Source organism: Chiloscyllium plagiosum, chromosome 9, assembly GCF_004010195.1.
Source record: "Chiloscyllium plagiosum isolate BGI_BamShark_2017 chromosome 9, ASM401019v2, whole genome shotgun sequence".
NCBI lineage: Eukaryota > Metazoa > Chordata > Chondrichthyes > Orectolobiformes > Hemiscylliidae > Chiloscyllium > Chiloscyllium plagiosum.
In genome coordinates this window covers 55,300,645-55,318,539 of record NC_057718.1, presented here as the reverse complement: position 1 = coordinate 55,318,539, position 17,895 = coordinate 55,300,645, and the positions used below count along the sequence as shown (strand labels likewise).

Here is a 17,895-nt window from a genome sequence, read left to right as displayed (position 1 = left end):
ATGGTCATGTTGGAAAGGGAGTGGTTAGCAGAATTAAAATGGGAAGAGAGGGAGGTGAACCGCTGTCTCACCGAGAAGGACTGTTTAGGGCACTGAATGGAGGTGAGAGGGTTGATATATTGGCAGGTTTTGCACTTTTTCTGGCTACAGGGGAATGTACCTGAGCATTTGGTGGCAGGGGTGGCACGAACTAAGGACTGTTGGAGGGAATGATCCTTGCGGAGGCTGAGAGGGGTGGGGAGGGGAAAATATTCTTGGTGGTGGGGTCCAGTTGGAGTTGCCGGAACTGTTTGAGGATGATGCATTGGATGCGGAGACTGGTGGGGTGGTAGGTGAGCACAAGGGGGGATTCAGTCCTTATTGTGTTTGGGGGGGGGGGGGGGTGGGGGGAGTTTAGTGTGGTGGAACAGGGAATGGAGGTGGTGTGGCAGTGGGATGTCTGGATGACAGAAAAGCATGTCGCTCAAAATAGGTGGACATCTGGGATACTCGCAAGTGGAGAGTCTCCTCATCTGAGCAGATGCGGCAGAGGAACTGGGAGAATGAGATGAAGTTTTTGCAGGATACTAGGTGGGAGGAGGTGTAGTCCAGGTAGTTATGGGAGTCTGTAGGTTTGCAGTAGACTTCCATCTGCAAACTGTCACCGGAGATGGAAATGGTAGGTTGAGAAAGGGGAGGGAGGTGTCTGAGATGGACCAAGTGAATTTGAGGGAGGGGAAGAAGTTGTGGGTGCAGTCGATGAACTGCTCCAGTCCAGCCTGGGTGCAGGATGCTGCACTGATGCAGTCATCGACGTAACGGCGGAAAAGTTGAGGTAGAATGCCTGTGTAGGTGAAGATAAACTGTTTGATGTGGCCGACAAAAAGGTAGGTAGAGCTGGGCCCATCTGGGTACCAATGGCCACCCACTGGATTTGGAGGAAATGGGAGGAGTTGAAGAAAAAGCTATTGAGGGTGACAACCAGTTCAGTGAGGCAGAGGAGGTTCTTGGTGGAGGGGGAACTGGATGGGTCTCTGTTCCAGAGGAAGAAGATGAGGGCCTGGAAGCCATCTTTGTGGGGTACGGACAGGTATAAGGATAGCACAGCCATAGTGAAGAGAAAGGCTGTGGGCTGGGGAAGTGAAAGTTGTTGAAACTATGGAGGGCGTGGACGTAGGTGGGGAAGTGCCTGAACTGGGGGGGAGAGGAAGCAGTCAAGGTAGGACAAGATGAGTTTGGTGGGGCAGGAGCATGCCAAGACAATGGGTTGGGCATGGTAGTTGGGCTTATGGATTTTGGAGAGCAGGTAGAACCGGGCATGCGGGGCAGGGGGACTATGAGCGACACAGTCAGTGCCTTTGTTTCCTCTAGTGATCTCCCCTTTACCTGTACTGCCTCCAAACTCAGTCTCCCAGCCCTGCACTACCGGGTTCTACCTACTCCCCAAGACCTACAAGCCCAACTATCATGTACAACCCATTGTCTCGGCATGCTCTTACCCCACCAAACTCATCTCGTCTTACCTAGACTCCATCCTCTCCCCCCTAGTTCAGGCACTTCCCACTTATGTCCACACCTCCAAAGCTTCAACAACTTCCACTTCCCCGGCCTGCAGGCTTTCTTTTCACTATGGCCGTGCAGTCCTTATACACGTCCATACCCCACAAGGATGGTCTCTAGGCCCTCAACTTCTTCCTCTCCAACAGACCCATCCAGTCCCCCTCCACCAAGCTGATCTGGTCCTCACCCTCAATAGCATTTTCTTCAATTCCTCCCATTTCCTCCAAATCTAGTGGGTGGCCATGGGTACCCAGATGGGCCCCAGCTCCGCTGCCTCTTTGCCGGCCACATCGAACAGTCCCTCTTCAGCACCTGCACAGGCACTGTACCCAAAGTCTTCCACCGTTACATCACTGACTGCATCAGTGCAGTGTCTTGCACCCAGGTTGAATTGGAGCAGTTCATTGACTGCACCCACAACTTCCACTCCATCCTCAAATTCACTTGGTCCATCTCGGACACCTCCCTCCCCTTTCTCGCCCTTCCCTTTCCATCTCTGGCAATAGTTTGCAGATGGGTGTCTACTACAAATGTACAGACTCCCATAACTACCCGGACTACACCTCCTCCCATCCACTATCCTGCAAAAACTCCATCCCATTCTCCCAATTCCTCCGCCTCTGCTTGGATGAGGAGACACTCCACTCGCAAGTATCCCAGATGTCCACCTATTTTAAGCAATGCGCTATTCATCCCTCCATCATCTAGACATCTCTCTGTCGCACCACCTCCATTCCTCATTCCATCGCTCCACTAACACAATAAGGGCAGAGCCCCTCTTGTCCTCACCCCGCCACTAAATACCCAGGTACCTTCCCCTGTAACTAGAAAAAATGCAAAACTTGCCAGTACACCACCCCCCTCACCTCCATCCAGTGCCCCAAATAGTCCTTCCACGTGAGACAGAAGTTCACCTGCCTCTCTTCCAACCTAGTTTATTGCATCAGGTGCTCCCGATGTGGTCTTCTCTACATCAGGGAGACCGAACATAAACTTAGGGAACAGCTCACAGAACGTTGCAGTCAGGTCTGCAGGGGCTGATTGGATCTCCCAGTCAGCGCCCATTTCAATTCTCCCAACCACTCCCTTTCCGCCATGATGATCCTTGACCTCCTCCATTGCCAAACCAAACCACAGCGCCTATTGGAGGATCAACACCATATCTTTCGCCTGGGCACCCTACACCCTGGAGGACTCAACATTGAGTTTTCCAATTTCAAATAACCTCCTTCCCCATTCCACCGGATCCATTCCTCCCAATGACTAACTAGGTCGTACCCTCCACCGGTCTTCACCTAACCCCACTTCACCACTCTGCTCCCACCTCCCCCTTTATCTGCAGCTCCCTCAATCCTGAAGAAGGGTAACACCTGGAATGTCAACCTCCACCTCCTGATGCTGCCTGGCTTGCAATGATCTGCCTGTATAGCACACAAAATACCACTTTTCACTGTATCTCAGCATGTGACCACAATACATCAATCACTGCAGTCAGCACCCCAATTAATGAAAGGGATTGTTGACTGTTACATAGCAAGAAGTTGGGAACCCTGAGTTATCTGTCTCCAACTAGCAAGCACAGAAACACCCAGCTTAGATTATTCTGTTTCCAAGACCACAGAAAACCCCTGGGACATTCCCGATCAGCAAGATTTGGCAACATAGTGGAAAAAACTTGGTGCTAACAGGGAAACGTTTGAGAACATTTTTACAGCTAAATCATGCACATAACGTTGTAGTTGGTTGCGCGCATTTTAAATAGCGATGAAGCAGTTTTTTCTTTCAGTTAATACAATACTAGCCTTCCAGAATATAATACTGCTGAAGCAATCTACCAGTTAGCTACTAAATTGCAATCAGTGAGAAAGATCACCTCTTTCTCAGCTTAAAAAAAATGAATTACAAATAAAAGCTCCTTTCGCCATTTCAAGCTCAAAGGCATAATTGTCTGGAACACAATTATCATGGCTTCAGTCATCTTCCATCTCCTGTTTATAATTTATGTGCCAATGTTAAATATTTCAAAGCATAGCTGAAGAACAAGGGAGTCCTTTCACAGTCTGAAGCAGAAAGCAAAGCTTTGTTCCCACAAGATTAAATGGCAAAACAAAATTTAGCAATTTCATAAGTAGTCTAAAAAAAGGACCACTCCCTCTTTTCTTCCTCTATTGTTCTCATTCACTCAGCTACCAAAATGTTCTATTAACTCAGTTAAGGCTAAATACAGGGAAGGTGCATTATCTGATCACTGCATCTAGAAGGTTGTTGTCAGCCTGTTTTCTGTTATAAAAATGTTTTAACTTATTAATAATATTTAGCTATTTTCTACCTAGCACCATATCATTTATTTAAAAAGCTTTAAAAGTGCAACTTGTTTTAAAAATATTATGGCACCACATGGTTATTGCACCTGCTAACGAGTTCATAGGGATTCCAACAACAGCACTAACAATGGCTTAGCATGCTTACCTTGAAGCTGCTTGAATCTTCCTTCCAGCTGATTATAATTGTATGGTATCTGAGAAGGAAAGCCAGTGGATAATGGTCCTGACATGCTAGATGTCCTATGTATTTCCATTTGATAGCAATGCAATGAAGGGCAAAACAGTAAAAATAAGAGGAATGTAATCCTCCTGCAGACTCAGTTCACCACAGAACCCTGGTAGAAAAGAGTGGCTGGTTACCGTTCGTGTAACTGGCCTGCAAGTAAGCTTCTTAAATGAACGAAAATCCAGCATACTCCATTCACTGTAGGTTGATGGTGTAAAAAGGCATCACCCATAGATCAGCATCATATCGCCTTTTGATTGTTCAGTTCGCAAATCTCCAGACTATTTTAGCCAGCAGCTTTAAAATTTCCAAGGAAATGAACGACTGAACGGCACACCCACTAAACACAAGCCTGCAGCTTATCTTCCTTCTTTCTGAAGCCAATAAGCTCACCTTCACATTACTCCAGTCTGCAGTGTAATTTAAGTAGTAGGCAGTCACAGTTTGAATGATGTCACTATTAACATAAGAGTAGGAAGGAATGGGAATGTACCACTTGCAAAAAAAAGGGGTTTACAAAAGGTATGCATTGGTAAAAAGAATCGAGTAGTTGCTAGAAAAAACAGTTGCTCTTTGTGCACACACGAGATTAACTAAAATTTTTAAGGTTTCCGATTTTTAAATGAACAGGGGTTTTCTACAAAAACGCACAATTAAGTAGTTCCTGTAAGAGTCCCTCCTTAAATATGGAAGAATTACAATCATTTGTTTAAGTACCTCACGTAACGGGAAAGTCTCATATTTCCATCACAAGGGAAAGAGGAATAATGTTCTTCTTTTAGTTGCATTCCATACACAATAGGACGGCAGTATAAACATCTCAATATTACCCTTAAACTTATGGAATCACTTAAAAGTGGAATTAGACACCATAGTCACGTGTCTGTGTTTCTAGTGAATATTGATTATTAAACCTTAAAATAGTGACAGCAATTTAAAATCTTGAGAAACAAAACAATACTTCCCAGACTGCTTTAGTTTGTTGAGACTCTCAGATACTGAAGAGTAAAAAGCAGGATTTGCAGATCAAGTGTCTAGACCTCCAACTCTTCTTATCATTAACAACAACCGGAGCAAACCGTGTAATTAAATGCTCTTAAGATCCAGTTAAATCCAAACAAATTAAAACGCCTTTATTCCTTCCACACAAAATCCATCTCTCTTTATGAAGTCATCTCATTTCCCTGTTTTGGTATTTTTAGACCCATCCATCCTGCCTCAATCACAAAAAAGGTCTATCCATGTTTTTGTATACAGTGACAGCAATGTGAACAGAAGCAAATATTAACATACCACTTGCAATTTATTTTTATTCCATCATGGGATGTGGTGTCAATGTTTATTGTCCTGTCCTTCAAAGAATGGTATCAGCTGCTGCTATATGCAAACACATCTAGATCAGAGATCTAGAATTTTGACCTTACAACCGCAAAGAGAAGAGTGATATCATTCCAAGTTGGGATGTTGTGTGGCTTGGAAGGGAACTTACAGATGGTATTGGTCTCATGCATCACTGTGCTTGATCTTCTAGTTGTTGGGGTCATAGATTTGCAAGTAACCTTGCTAAGTTGCTGCAGTGCACCTTTTCTATACGCACAATGCTGTCACTGTGAATTGATAGAGGAGTGAATAGATGTTTAAATTGATAAATGGAATGCCAAACAAGCAGGCTATTTTGACCTGAATGGTGTTGATCTTTTTTGTTTATTAATTAGATTACCTACAGTATGGAAACAGGCCCTTCTGCCAACAAGTCCACACCAACACTCCAAAGAGTAACTCACCCAGAGCCAATCCCCTGGCCTATATTTACCTCTGACCTGGTAATTTGGCATGGTCAATTCACCTAACTTGCACATCTTTTTAATTGTGGGAGGAAACCCACGCAGACAGGGGGAGAACTTGCAAACTCCACATAAACAGTCGCCCAAGGCTGGAATTGAACCTGGGTTCCTGGTACTGTGAGGCAACAGTGCTAACCACTGTGCCCCTATGCCACCCTTCTTGGGTGGTTGGAGCTTCATTCATCTTGGCAAGTTGAGAATATTCCATCATGTGATTGATAGGTGGTGGACAGGATTACTCCAAGTTTGTGAGGTGCTTTTGTATTTATATGGCTGGACCAGTTCAATATTTGGGTGGGGATTCAGTAATAGTAATGCCGTTGAATGTCAGGTGAACGTCTCTGGTTGCAGATAGGCATTCCCTCGCATTTGCATGGTGTGAAGGGTACTTGTCAACCTAACTGTTGTCCAGGTCTTGCTGCATATACGAATGCACAGCTTCAGAATCAGAGAAGTTGGAAATAGTCCTGAACGTTATGAATTAGAAGTGCACATTTCCACTTTGTTGGAAGGAATGTTACTGATAAGCTGATAAAGTTCAGGGTGGTTGGGCTTCAAATATTTCTGAAGAATTTACGCAGCAATGCACCGGTGACTATCCAATTGGCTTCCAACACAACCACCTTCCTTTTTACTAATTACAAATCCAACCAATGGAAGCTTTTCCAGATTCCCAAAGACTCCAGTTTTGTTCAGACTCCTTGATGCCAGACCAATCAAAAGCCACCTTGATATGACAGGCAATTACTCTCACCTCAGCATTACTATCCATGTTTGAATCAAGTAAGTTGACCTCGTGGGACCTAGATGGTGCATACTGAACAGGTCTTTGCAGTGTGAATACTGATTTATGGAAGGTGTCTCCACAGCAAGGCTCTTGAGGCACAGCAGTAGTGTCCCTACCTCTAAACTAGGAGGTCTAGTTTCAAGACTTATCTGTCTTATATGTGTGTGTCACAACATGTCTGAGCAGTCAACATTATCAGGTAGATGTCAGTGCCGTAGATGTATTGAAACTGCTTGGATAGGGTTCAGAGAGAATTCTAGTGCACATATCTTCAGTACTATTGCCAGGAATGTTTTGGGAGCACATATTTGAAATATTGGATACTGCATTAACTATTTATTGATATTGTGTGGTGTGAATTAAATTGGCTGAATACTGACATCTATGATGCTGGGGACTTTAGGAGAAGGCTAAAATGGATCTCCACCAACAGTTTTAGTAGAAGATGATGGTAAATGGTTCAGCTTTATCTTTTACACCAATTTTATGGCTTCCCCTTCATTGAGGACGGAGATATTTGCATGGCCTCCTTCTCCAGTTAATTGGTTAAGTTGTACAATGTCACCATTGATCATTGGATATAGAAGAATGTAAAGCTTAGACAAGGTTCATTGTTGGAGAGGTAGCTCCATTCTGTCAAATATTGCTATTTCTGCTGTTTAGCATACAAGTGGTCTTGAGTTGTAGCTTTACAAGGTTATTACCTCATCTTTATGTATGTGTTCCTGCATTCTTCACTGAACTACAGTTGATCCTTTGGCTTGATGCTAATGGGAAAGTTAGGGATACAAGTTTCCAGATCATTGATAGATATCATTCTGCTGCTGCTGGTCACCTACTGTGCTTTATGGTTGTCCAGGTTTGAACTGCCAGCTTTTTACAAAATCTATCCCAGTTAGCATGGTGGTAATGTCACAGAGCACAAAGGAGGGTTGGCTCACTGCAAAGATGAGTTTGGTCTTTACAAATAATAAGGACTGTGCTATGGTCACATATATGCTGCCAAGTTCAGATGGATCTGCAAGAGGTAGTCTGGTGAATGCTAGGTTTAGTAGGTTTTTTCCCTCTTGTTAGTTCCCTTACTATCTGCTGCAAGCCCAATATCAGGAATATATTCTTCTGTTTTCATTCTTGAAGATAAAAATAACATCCCAGAAATAACTGGGAATCTCAAGATGAGAGGGAGTGAACAACTTAAAACTATTAGAAAAGGTACTGAGGAAATTATTATATCCAAAATCTTATATATTCCCTGGCACTGATGATCATGATCCAAAGATGTTAAAACAAATTGCTGCTGAGATAGTGGATGCATTGGTTTCAATTTTCCAATTTCCCTAAATTCTGGAAAAGCCCTGCCAGACTGCAGAACAGTAAATGAGACTCCTCTAATCAAGGGAGGAGGGAGACAAAGTAGGAAAACACAGGCCAATTAACCAATTATCATAGGGAAATACAAAGATCTATTATTAATGAGGTTATAGCACAGCACTTAGAATGTCTTAATGTAATCAGGTACAACCAACCTGATTTTGTGAAAAATAAATCATGTTTAACTAATTTATTAGATATTTATTAGAGACAAAGTAACAAGCAATGTAGATAAATGATAACCCATGGATGTACTGCCCATAGATTTCCAGAAAACAACTGATAAAGTGCGACCTCAAAAGGTAAAAGAAGAGATTATGGTGTAGGGTATAATATATTGACATAGACAGGAATTAGCTAACATAGAAATTTAGAAAATAGGAGTAGGATTAGCCACTGTAGGAGCAGATTACTGCAGGTGCTGGAATTTGTACTGCAAACAAAAAATGCTGGATATCACAGCGGGTCAAGTAGCATCCACGGAGAGAGAGCTAGTTAACATTTCAAGTCTAGATGACTCTTCATGAGAGCTGGTGTCAAGTGTGGAGGGGGCAGCATTTATGGAAGAGTGTGGAGGTGGTGTGCCGGGGAGAAAGAGTGGTGATAGTGTAGATTAAGTTTTTGGAATGTGAGAATGGCAGATCAATGGTATATCCAACTGTCAAACTGAAAAGAACAGCTGGACTCACTGGAGTTGGGGGAGGGGAGTGAGGACATGGTGACAGAGAATGCAACAAGCAAAGATAAAAGAAAGAAATGGGTTCACAATCTGAATTCACTCCCATTCAATGATTAGTCTATCTTTTCTCAGGTAAAGAGAGCAAAATCCACATACACTACACCAGGTATAATCTCACCAAGGCCTTGTTCAGCAGCAGTAAGACTCCCTTGCTCCTGTACTCAAACTTTTGTACAATGAAGGGCAACAAATATATTTGCCTTACTAACTGTTTGCAGCATCTATGTGCTTACTTTCAATGACCAGTGTACATGGGCATCCAGGTCCCTTTATGCATTAACTTTTCCCAATCTATAATTTAAGTAACATTCTACTTTTTGTTTTAACTACCAGTGTGGACAACTTTACATTTATCCACTGTATACTACATCTGCCCACTCACTCACCTTTCTAAATCAACCTGAACCTCTCCATGTCCTCCTCACATTCAAACTCCCACCTAATTTCGTGTTATTAGCAAACTTGGAGATATCACACTCAGGTCCCTCATTCAAATTGTTATACATTGTGAATAGCTGTGGCCCAAGTGCTGATCCCTGCAGTACACCACATTTTACCATTTTCCACACTGAAAATAACCCATATATTCCTACTGTTTCCTGTCTGCTAACCAATTCTCAATTCATGCCAGTGTGTTACAACCAATCCCATTTGGCTTTGCACAATAACTTCATATGTGAGACTTTATATGCACCAAATACTAGAAATTGGGATCAGAACAGATAAATGGTTATCTTTGCTTGACACAAATTCGATGAGCCAAAGGATCTTTTTCTGTGCTTTAGATATTTATGACTATGACTTCATCAAAAGCTTTCTGAAAATCTAAACACACCACTTTCATTGCTTCACCTTCATCTTTTCTGTTACATCCTCAAGAAAACTTCAATAAGTTTGTCACATACCATTTCCCTTTTATAAATCGATGCTGACTTTGTGTAATACCACTGATTTTACTTTTAACTGTTTTGTTATCATATCCTTTATAACATATTTTGGAATTTTATGATGTTAGGCTAACTGGTAATTCCAAGTGAACTAGAGGGCATAGGTTTAGAGTGAGAGGGCAAACATTTAAAAGGTATCTGGATGGGTATATGAATAGGAAAGGTTTGGACAGATATGGACCAAGTGCTGGCAAATGGGATAAGATTAATTTAGGATATCTGTTTGGCGTGGACGAGTTGGACTGAAGGGTCTGTTTCCGTGCTGTACATGACTCTATGGTTACTTCTGTAATCTATGGGATTACATTTGCCACCCTCCAAATCTGCTGGGACTGTTGTAGAATCTACAAAATTTTAAAAGATAGTAATTGATATATCCACTGTTTACATGCCCACCTCCTTAGTACCCTGGGATGTAGATTATAAGACCCTGGAGATTTATCAGCTTTCAAATGCTTCACTAGCACTTTTTTTTTAAACTAACATTAGCTTCTTTTAATTTCTCCTTTCTAAATTACCTTTGCTTCCTTAACACTTCTGGGAACTTCTTGTGTCTTCTTCTGTAAAGACAGAACAAAATTAGTTGTTCAGTATCTTTGAGGGGTTCCTGCTTTCTAATTTATGTCAGAGTTCCTTATATTCTGCTTGTGGGATCCCATCCCTCTTTTTACCTATGCCATTTATACAAACATGGACAATAATCCGATTTGTTCTCTTCATCCCTTCGGAATGTCCTCTAGCCATTCAGTGACATCCCTGACCCTGGCATCTGAGAAGAAACTTACAAAGAAACTTTTTTATTGTTTATTCACTCACGGGATGTGGGCACTGCTGGCTAGGGCAGCATTTATTGCCCATCCCTAATACCCAGAGGGCAGTTAAGTGTCAAGCACATTACTGTGGGTCTGGAGTCACATGTAGACCAGACCAAGTAAGCATGACAGTTTCCTTCCTTAAAGGACATTAGTGAACCAGATGGATTTTTACTGACAATTGGTAATGGTTTGCTAGACTCTTAATTTCACATTTTCATTGAGTTCACATTCCACCACCTGCCATGGCGGGATTCAAACCTGGGTCCCCAGAACATTAACTACCACTAGGCTGTTGCCTCCCTGTCCGTGGCTGCAGAAACATCTGTTTTCCTTACAATAGAATCCCCTTTCACGACTGCTCTCCAACAGTGGAGTGGGGGTCATTGTATTCTTTTAAGGCAAAATTAGATTCTTGAATAACAAGGGAGTTTAGGAGTAGGTGGGTAATGTGATATTGAGCCACAGATAAATCATGATCTTATAGACAGGCAGAGCAGGACATAGGAGCCAAACCATCTTCTTCTGCTTTAATTCATACGTTTGGGACTTAACCAGTGCACTCTTGTCACCTTCAGCACTTTCACCAAGTGCTGCCATGTTCTGAAGTTTAAGTTATTGTCTTACACCGTCTGCAAATATTTGAGAAGCATTTTATTTTACTTCAAGAAACTAGATGGGTACAGTTGGATTTCAGCTCAGTCTTCAGATTGAAAGGCATGCCCAAACTACAGGATGGGCATCTTGAATATCTATGGCATAAATGTTCCAAGGAAAATTAGTTTTGGCCAGCTTCCATCTAACTCCTTGTGTTATGGGCAAAACAAGAATATTTCTAAACAAAAGCTAATTGCACAGGTGACTCAGAAATTGTTTCCATATTGCATGAAATCAACATCCTGCCCACTATTTCCTGAAGTGTGGGATTCGCACTGAAAGACTGAAGTTGAATTTAGGGTCCTTCTGAGAAACTAGTTGTCAGGAAGACTGTTCTTTAGAATGAATTTTGCACAACATAAAAACAGCTTGAGAAATCATAGGATGAATGATGAACAGTAGAAAATGTCAGACGTGGCCTTGGCACAATAGAGTTAAGATTGGACCTGCAACACATTGGCGAGATACCGCAGTAAAAGTTTTATTTTAAATCAAATATAGAAGCAGTGGAAAAGGATTCAACATTGAGATTCCTCACCCCGGAAAGAGTACAAACTCTCACAAAAACCTGTCCTCATTTTGGAAGTGACAGACAGAATTAATCACATATGATGTAGGAATAATTAATCTGAACAAATGTGGGCAAATAAAAATATTTCACAGGCCTTGCACCATTAAAAAAAATTGTTAAGCCTGAATAAATACTTGATGCATAGGTGGCATGGTAGCTCAGTGGTTAGCACTGTTGCCTCATAGCACCAGGGACCTGGATCCGATTCCAGCCTCGGGCAACTGTCTGTGCAAACTCCATACATTCTCTGACATCTGCATGGGTTTCCTCCAGGTGCTCCTGTTTCCTCTCTCAGTTCAGAGATGTGCAGGTTAGGTGAATCAGCCATGCTAAATTGCCCATAGTATCTAGGGATGTGCAGGCTAGGTGGATTAGCCATGGGAAATGCAGGGTTACAGGGATAGGGAAGGATGGGTCTGGTGAGACCCTCTCAAGACCATCAGTGTGGACTGAATGGTCTGCTTCCACACTGCAGGGCTTCTATGATATACAATAAAGAAATAATTCTTCTACACCCTCAGGACATTTCAAAGTGCTCCAAAACCAATTAATTGTCTTTTATTTTAGAAAGTGTAAAATACAGCAAAATGACCAGCTACTCTCTGATTGGGGAGAACACCACTGGTTTTCTTCTGATAGTATTATGGAAAATTTTACATTTAAGCAAACAAATCGTCAATGCTACACAAAAAACAAAGAACTGCGGATACTAGAAATTTGATTAGATTAGATTAGATTAGATTAATTTCAGTGTGGAAACAGGCCCTTCGGCCCAACAAGTCCAAACCGACCCGCCGAAGCGTAACCCACCCATACCCCTACCCCTACCCCTACATTTACCCCTTTACCTAACACTACGGGCAATTTAGCATGGCCAATTCACCTGACTTGCACATCTTTGGACTGTGGGAGGAAACCGGAGCCCCCGGAGGAAACCCACGCAGACACGGGGAGAACGTGCAAACTCCACACAGTCAGTCGCCTGAGTCGGGAATTGAACCCGGGTCTCTGGCGCTGCGAGGCAGCAGTGCTAACCACTGTGCCACCGTGCCGCCCAATCTGAAATAAAAACAGAAATTTCTGGAAATGCTCAGAAGGTCTGGCAGCATCTATGGACAGAAAGCAGTTTCGGGTCCAGTCACCTTCTTTAAGGCTGTTGCTGAATGCCTCATTTGGAAAACAGCTACAATGACAAGGTGGCACATTCTCAATACTGAACTAAAACACTGGCTATGATTACATGTCTAAAGCCTGGATTGAGACTTGAATTCAAGGCCTTCACATGATGAGGTAAGAGTGTTATTAATGTGAATGGTGGTATAATTTTATTTTTAAATAGGGATAAAAGAAAAAGCTTTATTTCTATAGCTTCTTTCTTAACTTCAATGTATTTCAAAGTACTTGACTGTTAATGAAGTACTTTTTGAAGTGCAGTTACTGCTAATAATGGAGGGTAATGCGTGGTGACCAATTTGTGCACTGCATAGTCTCAAAACCAGCAACGTCCAAATAACCTCTTTTACTAATGTTGGTTAAGAGCTAAACATTGGCCAGGACATCAAAGCACTTGCCTCACCTTTCTTGAATTATTACCCAAAAAGCTGGGTAACGGCTGATTTGAACTCTCATGATATTTTAAATGCAAAAACATGCTTTATTCATAAAAATTTTTAGGTACATACATGGGTACTAAAGCAGTTCTGTACATTCTTTATATAGCAAAAAGAAAACATTGAATTTGATATTCCCTGTAGTTGTAAAAGCCAAAGGCGTTCCCTACTCATGCGGGACACTATTTACATAAATTGAGGCAAGGAGAGGGACTGATAACTGAAATCACCGCTGTGTACTTTGGCCAAAAGACATTAGAATGTGGTCTTTCTCCACTGCATCTTGACAGTAATTGCCCAAAGCTTTAGTGCATCTCTTAGCACAAGGTTCTGTACCTTGGAACATGCCATTCTGAAACACTTAAGAGTCATAGAGATGTATATCACAGAAACAGACCCTTTGGTCCAACTTTTCCAGGTCGACCAGATAACCTAGATTAATCTAGTCCCATTTTCCAGCATTTGGCCCATATCCCTCTAAATCCTTCCTCGTCATATACCCATCCAGATGTCTTTTAAATGTTGCAATTGTACTAGCCTCCACCACTTCCTCTGGCAGCTCATTCCATATACGCACCACCCTCTGCGTGAAAAAGTTGCCCCTTGGATCCCTCTTTAATTTTTTCCCTCTCACCCTAAACCTACACCCTCTAGTTCTGGGCTCTCCACCCCAGGAAAAAGACCTTATCTATTTACCCTATGTCGAGGTCAACTCTCTATACTGGAGTCTTTCATTGGGTTGATAGCCTTCCAACCACTGTCCACGTTTGTCTCATTGTGCATCCCAGGGAACAGACAGTAGAACAGAATCCTGCATCATGGAGCTGCTTGGGACGAATCTAGACAAAAACCACTGCATTATTCTCCAGATGTTGTTTGCATAGAAGCATTCCAGAAGGAGATATATGACAGTCTCGACCCACCACCCCGGCTGCTTCAAGGCAGCGTGTGGTGACAGAGAGAGTGTGGGTGTGCATGAAGGATCTCACAGGTGTGTCTTTCTCACTACTAGCCAAGTGACATCTTGGTGCTTGGTGGAAACTTCTGGCAATAACAGATTCTGCCAATTAACTGACAGTCTGCTCAAGGATCAACTCTCCCTTTTTCCCCACAGGGTCTCGAGGATGCTGTGTGCTTACTATTGACTTATGGACTTGTGGTCAAAGGTGTTTTCCTTTATAAATTTTTCCATGAGGGACAGGTGATTTAGAACAGTTCAATTATAGTCCAACATCTAGAACAGGTAGAACCTCTGTATATAGTAACACTCTCATGATAGCATTTTCAATAGTTGAGCAATGAAATATCAGTCAACATTCAGGTGTTCAGTCTCTGGACTGACATTTAGACTCAGAACTAATAAACTAAACTGAGCTTAACAAACCTTGATGCAAGTACCTGTGAAGTTTGGAATGCTTGAAAGAAAACCAAGTGGAACAATCTAACTGTCACATTTATTTTTTCCTATATGTAACAAATTGCTTCAACATACAGTTCTGTAAAGTTGTTTATGGAACAATAATTATGGATGGCAACAGACGAGACACTTGTATTCCCAAAGAATGGAGAATGTTACATTGTACTGTTAAGAGGAGGGGGAATAGGTCATTAATTGAACTGTATTTCAAAAATGATTGAACTCTTTCAGCATTTATACCAATATAGATTTGGGATTTAATTTTTTCAAATAATATTTTGAAATTCAAGGAACTTGCAACGTGCATGGTGGCTCAATGGTTAGTACTGCTGCCTCATAGAGCCAGGGAATTGGGTTCAATTCCGGTCTCGGGCGACTCTGTGTGGAGTTTGCATGTTCTCCCCATGTCTGTATGGGTTTCTCCCACAGTCCAAAGATGTCAAGGTTAGGTGAACGGCCATGCTAAATTGCCAGTGTGTTCAGGGATGTGTAGGTTAGGGTGCATTAGTCAGGGGAAATGTAGAGTAATAGGGTAGGGGAATGAGTCTGGATGGGATACTCTTTGTTGGGCCAAATGGCCTGTTTCCACTCTGTAGGGATTCTATGATTACCTTATCAAATACTTTGACAAACAATTTGCTAAGCAAGGAATAATTTTAGTTTTTTTTTGTACACAGGTATACAATATGGTATCTTGAATTATTGTTGTGAAGGAAACAATTGAATTAAGTGGGCAAAAGCAGTAAGAAAGAAAATGCCTTAGAAATATCCAAACATAATTAAATAATTTTTTTAAATCGCTGTATTTTGAAGTCATTATTACAATAGGAGTTAAAACAGTACAAGATAATTATTGCTTGTGCAAAAGAGATTTTAAATTAAACAAAAATTGAGTAGCACATTTGCATGGAGATCTCAGTTATCTGTGAAAACATACAGTTGTAATAGAAGGGATTTTAACTTTCTAAACGTAGACTGGGACTACCATAGTCTTAAAGGCTTGGATGGAGTGGAAGTTTTAAATATGTACAAGAAAATTTCCTTATTCAGTACATGAATGTATCAAGAGAAAGTGAGGATTGCAGATGCTGAAGATCAGAGTCAAAAAGTGTGGTGATGGAAAAGCACAGACAATCAGCCTGCATCCGAGGAGCAGGAGAGTCGACGTTTCAAGCATAAGCTTTTCATCAGGAATGATGATGAGATTATGCTTGAAAAGTCAACACTGCTGCTCCTCAGATTCTGCCTGACCAGCTGTGCTTTTCCAGCACCACACATTTTGAATGTGAATGTACCCACTCAAGAAGGAGCAAAACTTGACCTTCTCTTGGGAAATAAGGGAGGGCAAGTGACTGAGGTATCAGTGGGGACACACTCTGTGGCCAGTGATCAAAATTCTGTTAGGTTTAAAATAGTTATGGAAAAGGATAGGCATGATCAAAAAGTTAAAGTTCTAAATTGGAGGAAAGCCAATTTTGATGGTATTAGGCAAGAACTTTCAAAAGTTGATTGAGGGAGGCTATTCACAGGAAAGGGACAGCTGGAAAGTGGGAGGTTTTTAAAATTGAGATAAGCAGAGTTCAGAGACAACATATTCTTGTTCGTGTGAGGAGAAGGCTGATAGGTGCAGGAATGCTGGACGACCACAGAAATTGAGGCTCTGATCAAGAAAAAGGAGGACATATAGACTGTAGTGATCGAGTAAATCCCTAAACGCAGTAGGGGTACACTTCAGAGGGTAATCAGGAAGGCAAAAAGGGGACATGAGATAGCTTTGGAGAATCCAAATAAATTCTACAAATACATTAGGAGAAAAGAGTAACTCAGGTGAAAATAAGGCCCCTTGAAGATCAACAAGGCCATCCATGTATTCAACCGCAGGAGATACTAAATGAGTATTTTCTGTCAGAATTTACTTTGGAGAAGGATATGGGAGCTAGAGAACTTGGAGAAATAAATATTGAGTTCTTGAAAAGTTTCTATATTACAGAGGTGTGGAGCTGGACATCTTAAAATGCATAAAGGTGGATCATGCCTGGGACCTGATCAAGTATACCCATCACCTTTGTGGAAATGTAGGGAAGTGATCGCTGGGCCCCTTGGTAAGGTACCTGTATCATCGATAGCCACGGGTGAAGTGCCAGGAGACTGAAGATTGGCTGATGTGGTGCCTTCATTCAAGGAAGATGGTAAGGAAAAGCCAGGGATAATAGACCAGTGAGCCTAACATCAATGGTGAGTAAGTTGTTAAGAGTGGATGTGGATTCTGAGGGACAGGATTTACATGTATTTGGAAAGGTAAGGACTGATTAGAAATAGTCTACATGGCTTTGGGTGTGGGAAATTGTGTCACATTGACTTGATTACATTTTTTGAAGAAGTAACAAAGAGGATTGATGAGGGCAGCGCGGTGGATGTGATCTATATGGACCTCAGTAAGGTGTTTGACAAGGTTCCTCATCGTAGACTGGTTAGCAAGGTTAGATCACAAATAAAAACAGGTAGAACTAGCCATTTAGAGTCATAGAATCATAGAGATGTACAGCATGGAAACAGACACTTCGGTCCAACCCATCCATGCCAACCGGATATCCCAACCTAATCTAGTCCCACCTGCCAGCACTCGGCCCAAACCCTCCAAACCCTTCCTATTCACATACCCATCCAAATGCCTCTTAAATGCTGCAATTGTACCAGTCTCAACCACTTCCTCTGGCAGTTCATTCCATACACGTAGTTCCTTGAAAGTGGAGTTGAAGATAGATAGAGTCATAGAGTCGTAGAGATGTACAGCATGGAAACAGACTCTTCGGTCCAAACCATCTAAGCCGACCAGATTTCCCAACCCAATCTAGTCCCACCTGTGAAACCCGGCCAAATCCCTCCAAACCCTTCCTATTCATATACCCATCCAAATGCCTCTTAAATGTTGCAATTGTACCAGCCTCCTCTGGCAGCTCATTCCATACACGTACCACTCTCTGTGTGAAAAAGTTGCCCCTTAGGTCTCTTTTATATCTTTCCCCTTTCACCCTAAACCTATGCCCTCTG

At 42.1% G+C, this 17,895-nt stretch overlaps 1 protein-coding gene across 3 annotated transcripts in view; it reads right to left on the bottom strand.

The window, feature by feature from the left end:
- Nucleotides 1-17,895, bottom strand: part of sptbn1 (spectrin, beta, non-erythrocytic 1) — a 290,620-nt gene that overhangs the window by 154,233 nt on the left and 118,492 nt on the right. Inside the window, exon 1 of one of the 3 annotated variants that reach the window (XM_043695962.1) lies at nucleotides 4,009-4,447. The exons of the other annotated variants lie outside the window; for them this stretch is intronic. Coding sequence (XP_043551897.1) covers nucleotides 4,009-4,117 — 109 coding nt within the window. The 5' untranslated portion in view covers nucleotides 4,118-4,447. Of the gene's footprint in view, nucleotides 1-4,008; nucleotides 4,448-17,895 lie in introns of those variants that run through there. 3 annotated transcript variants of the gene reach the window in all.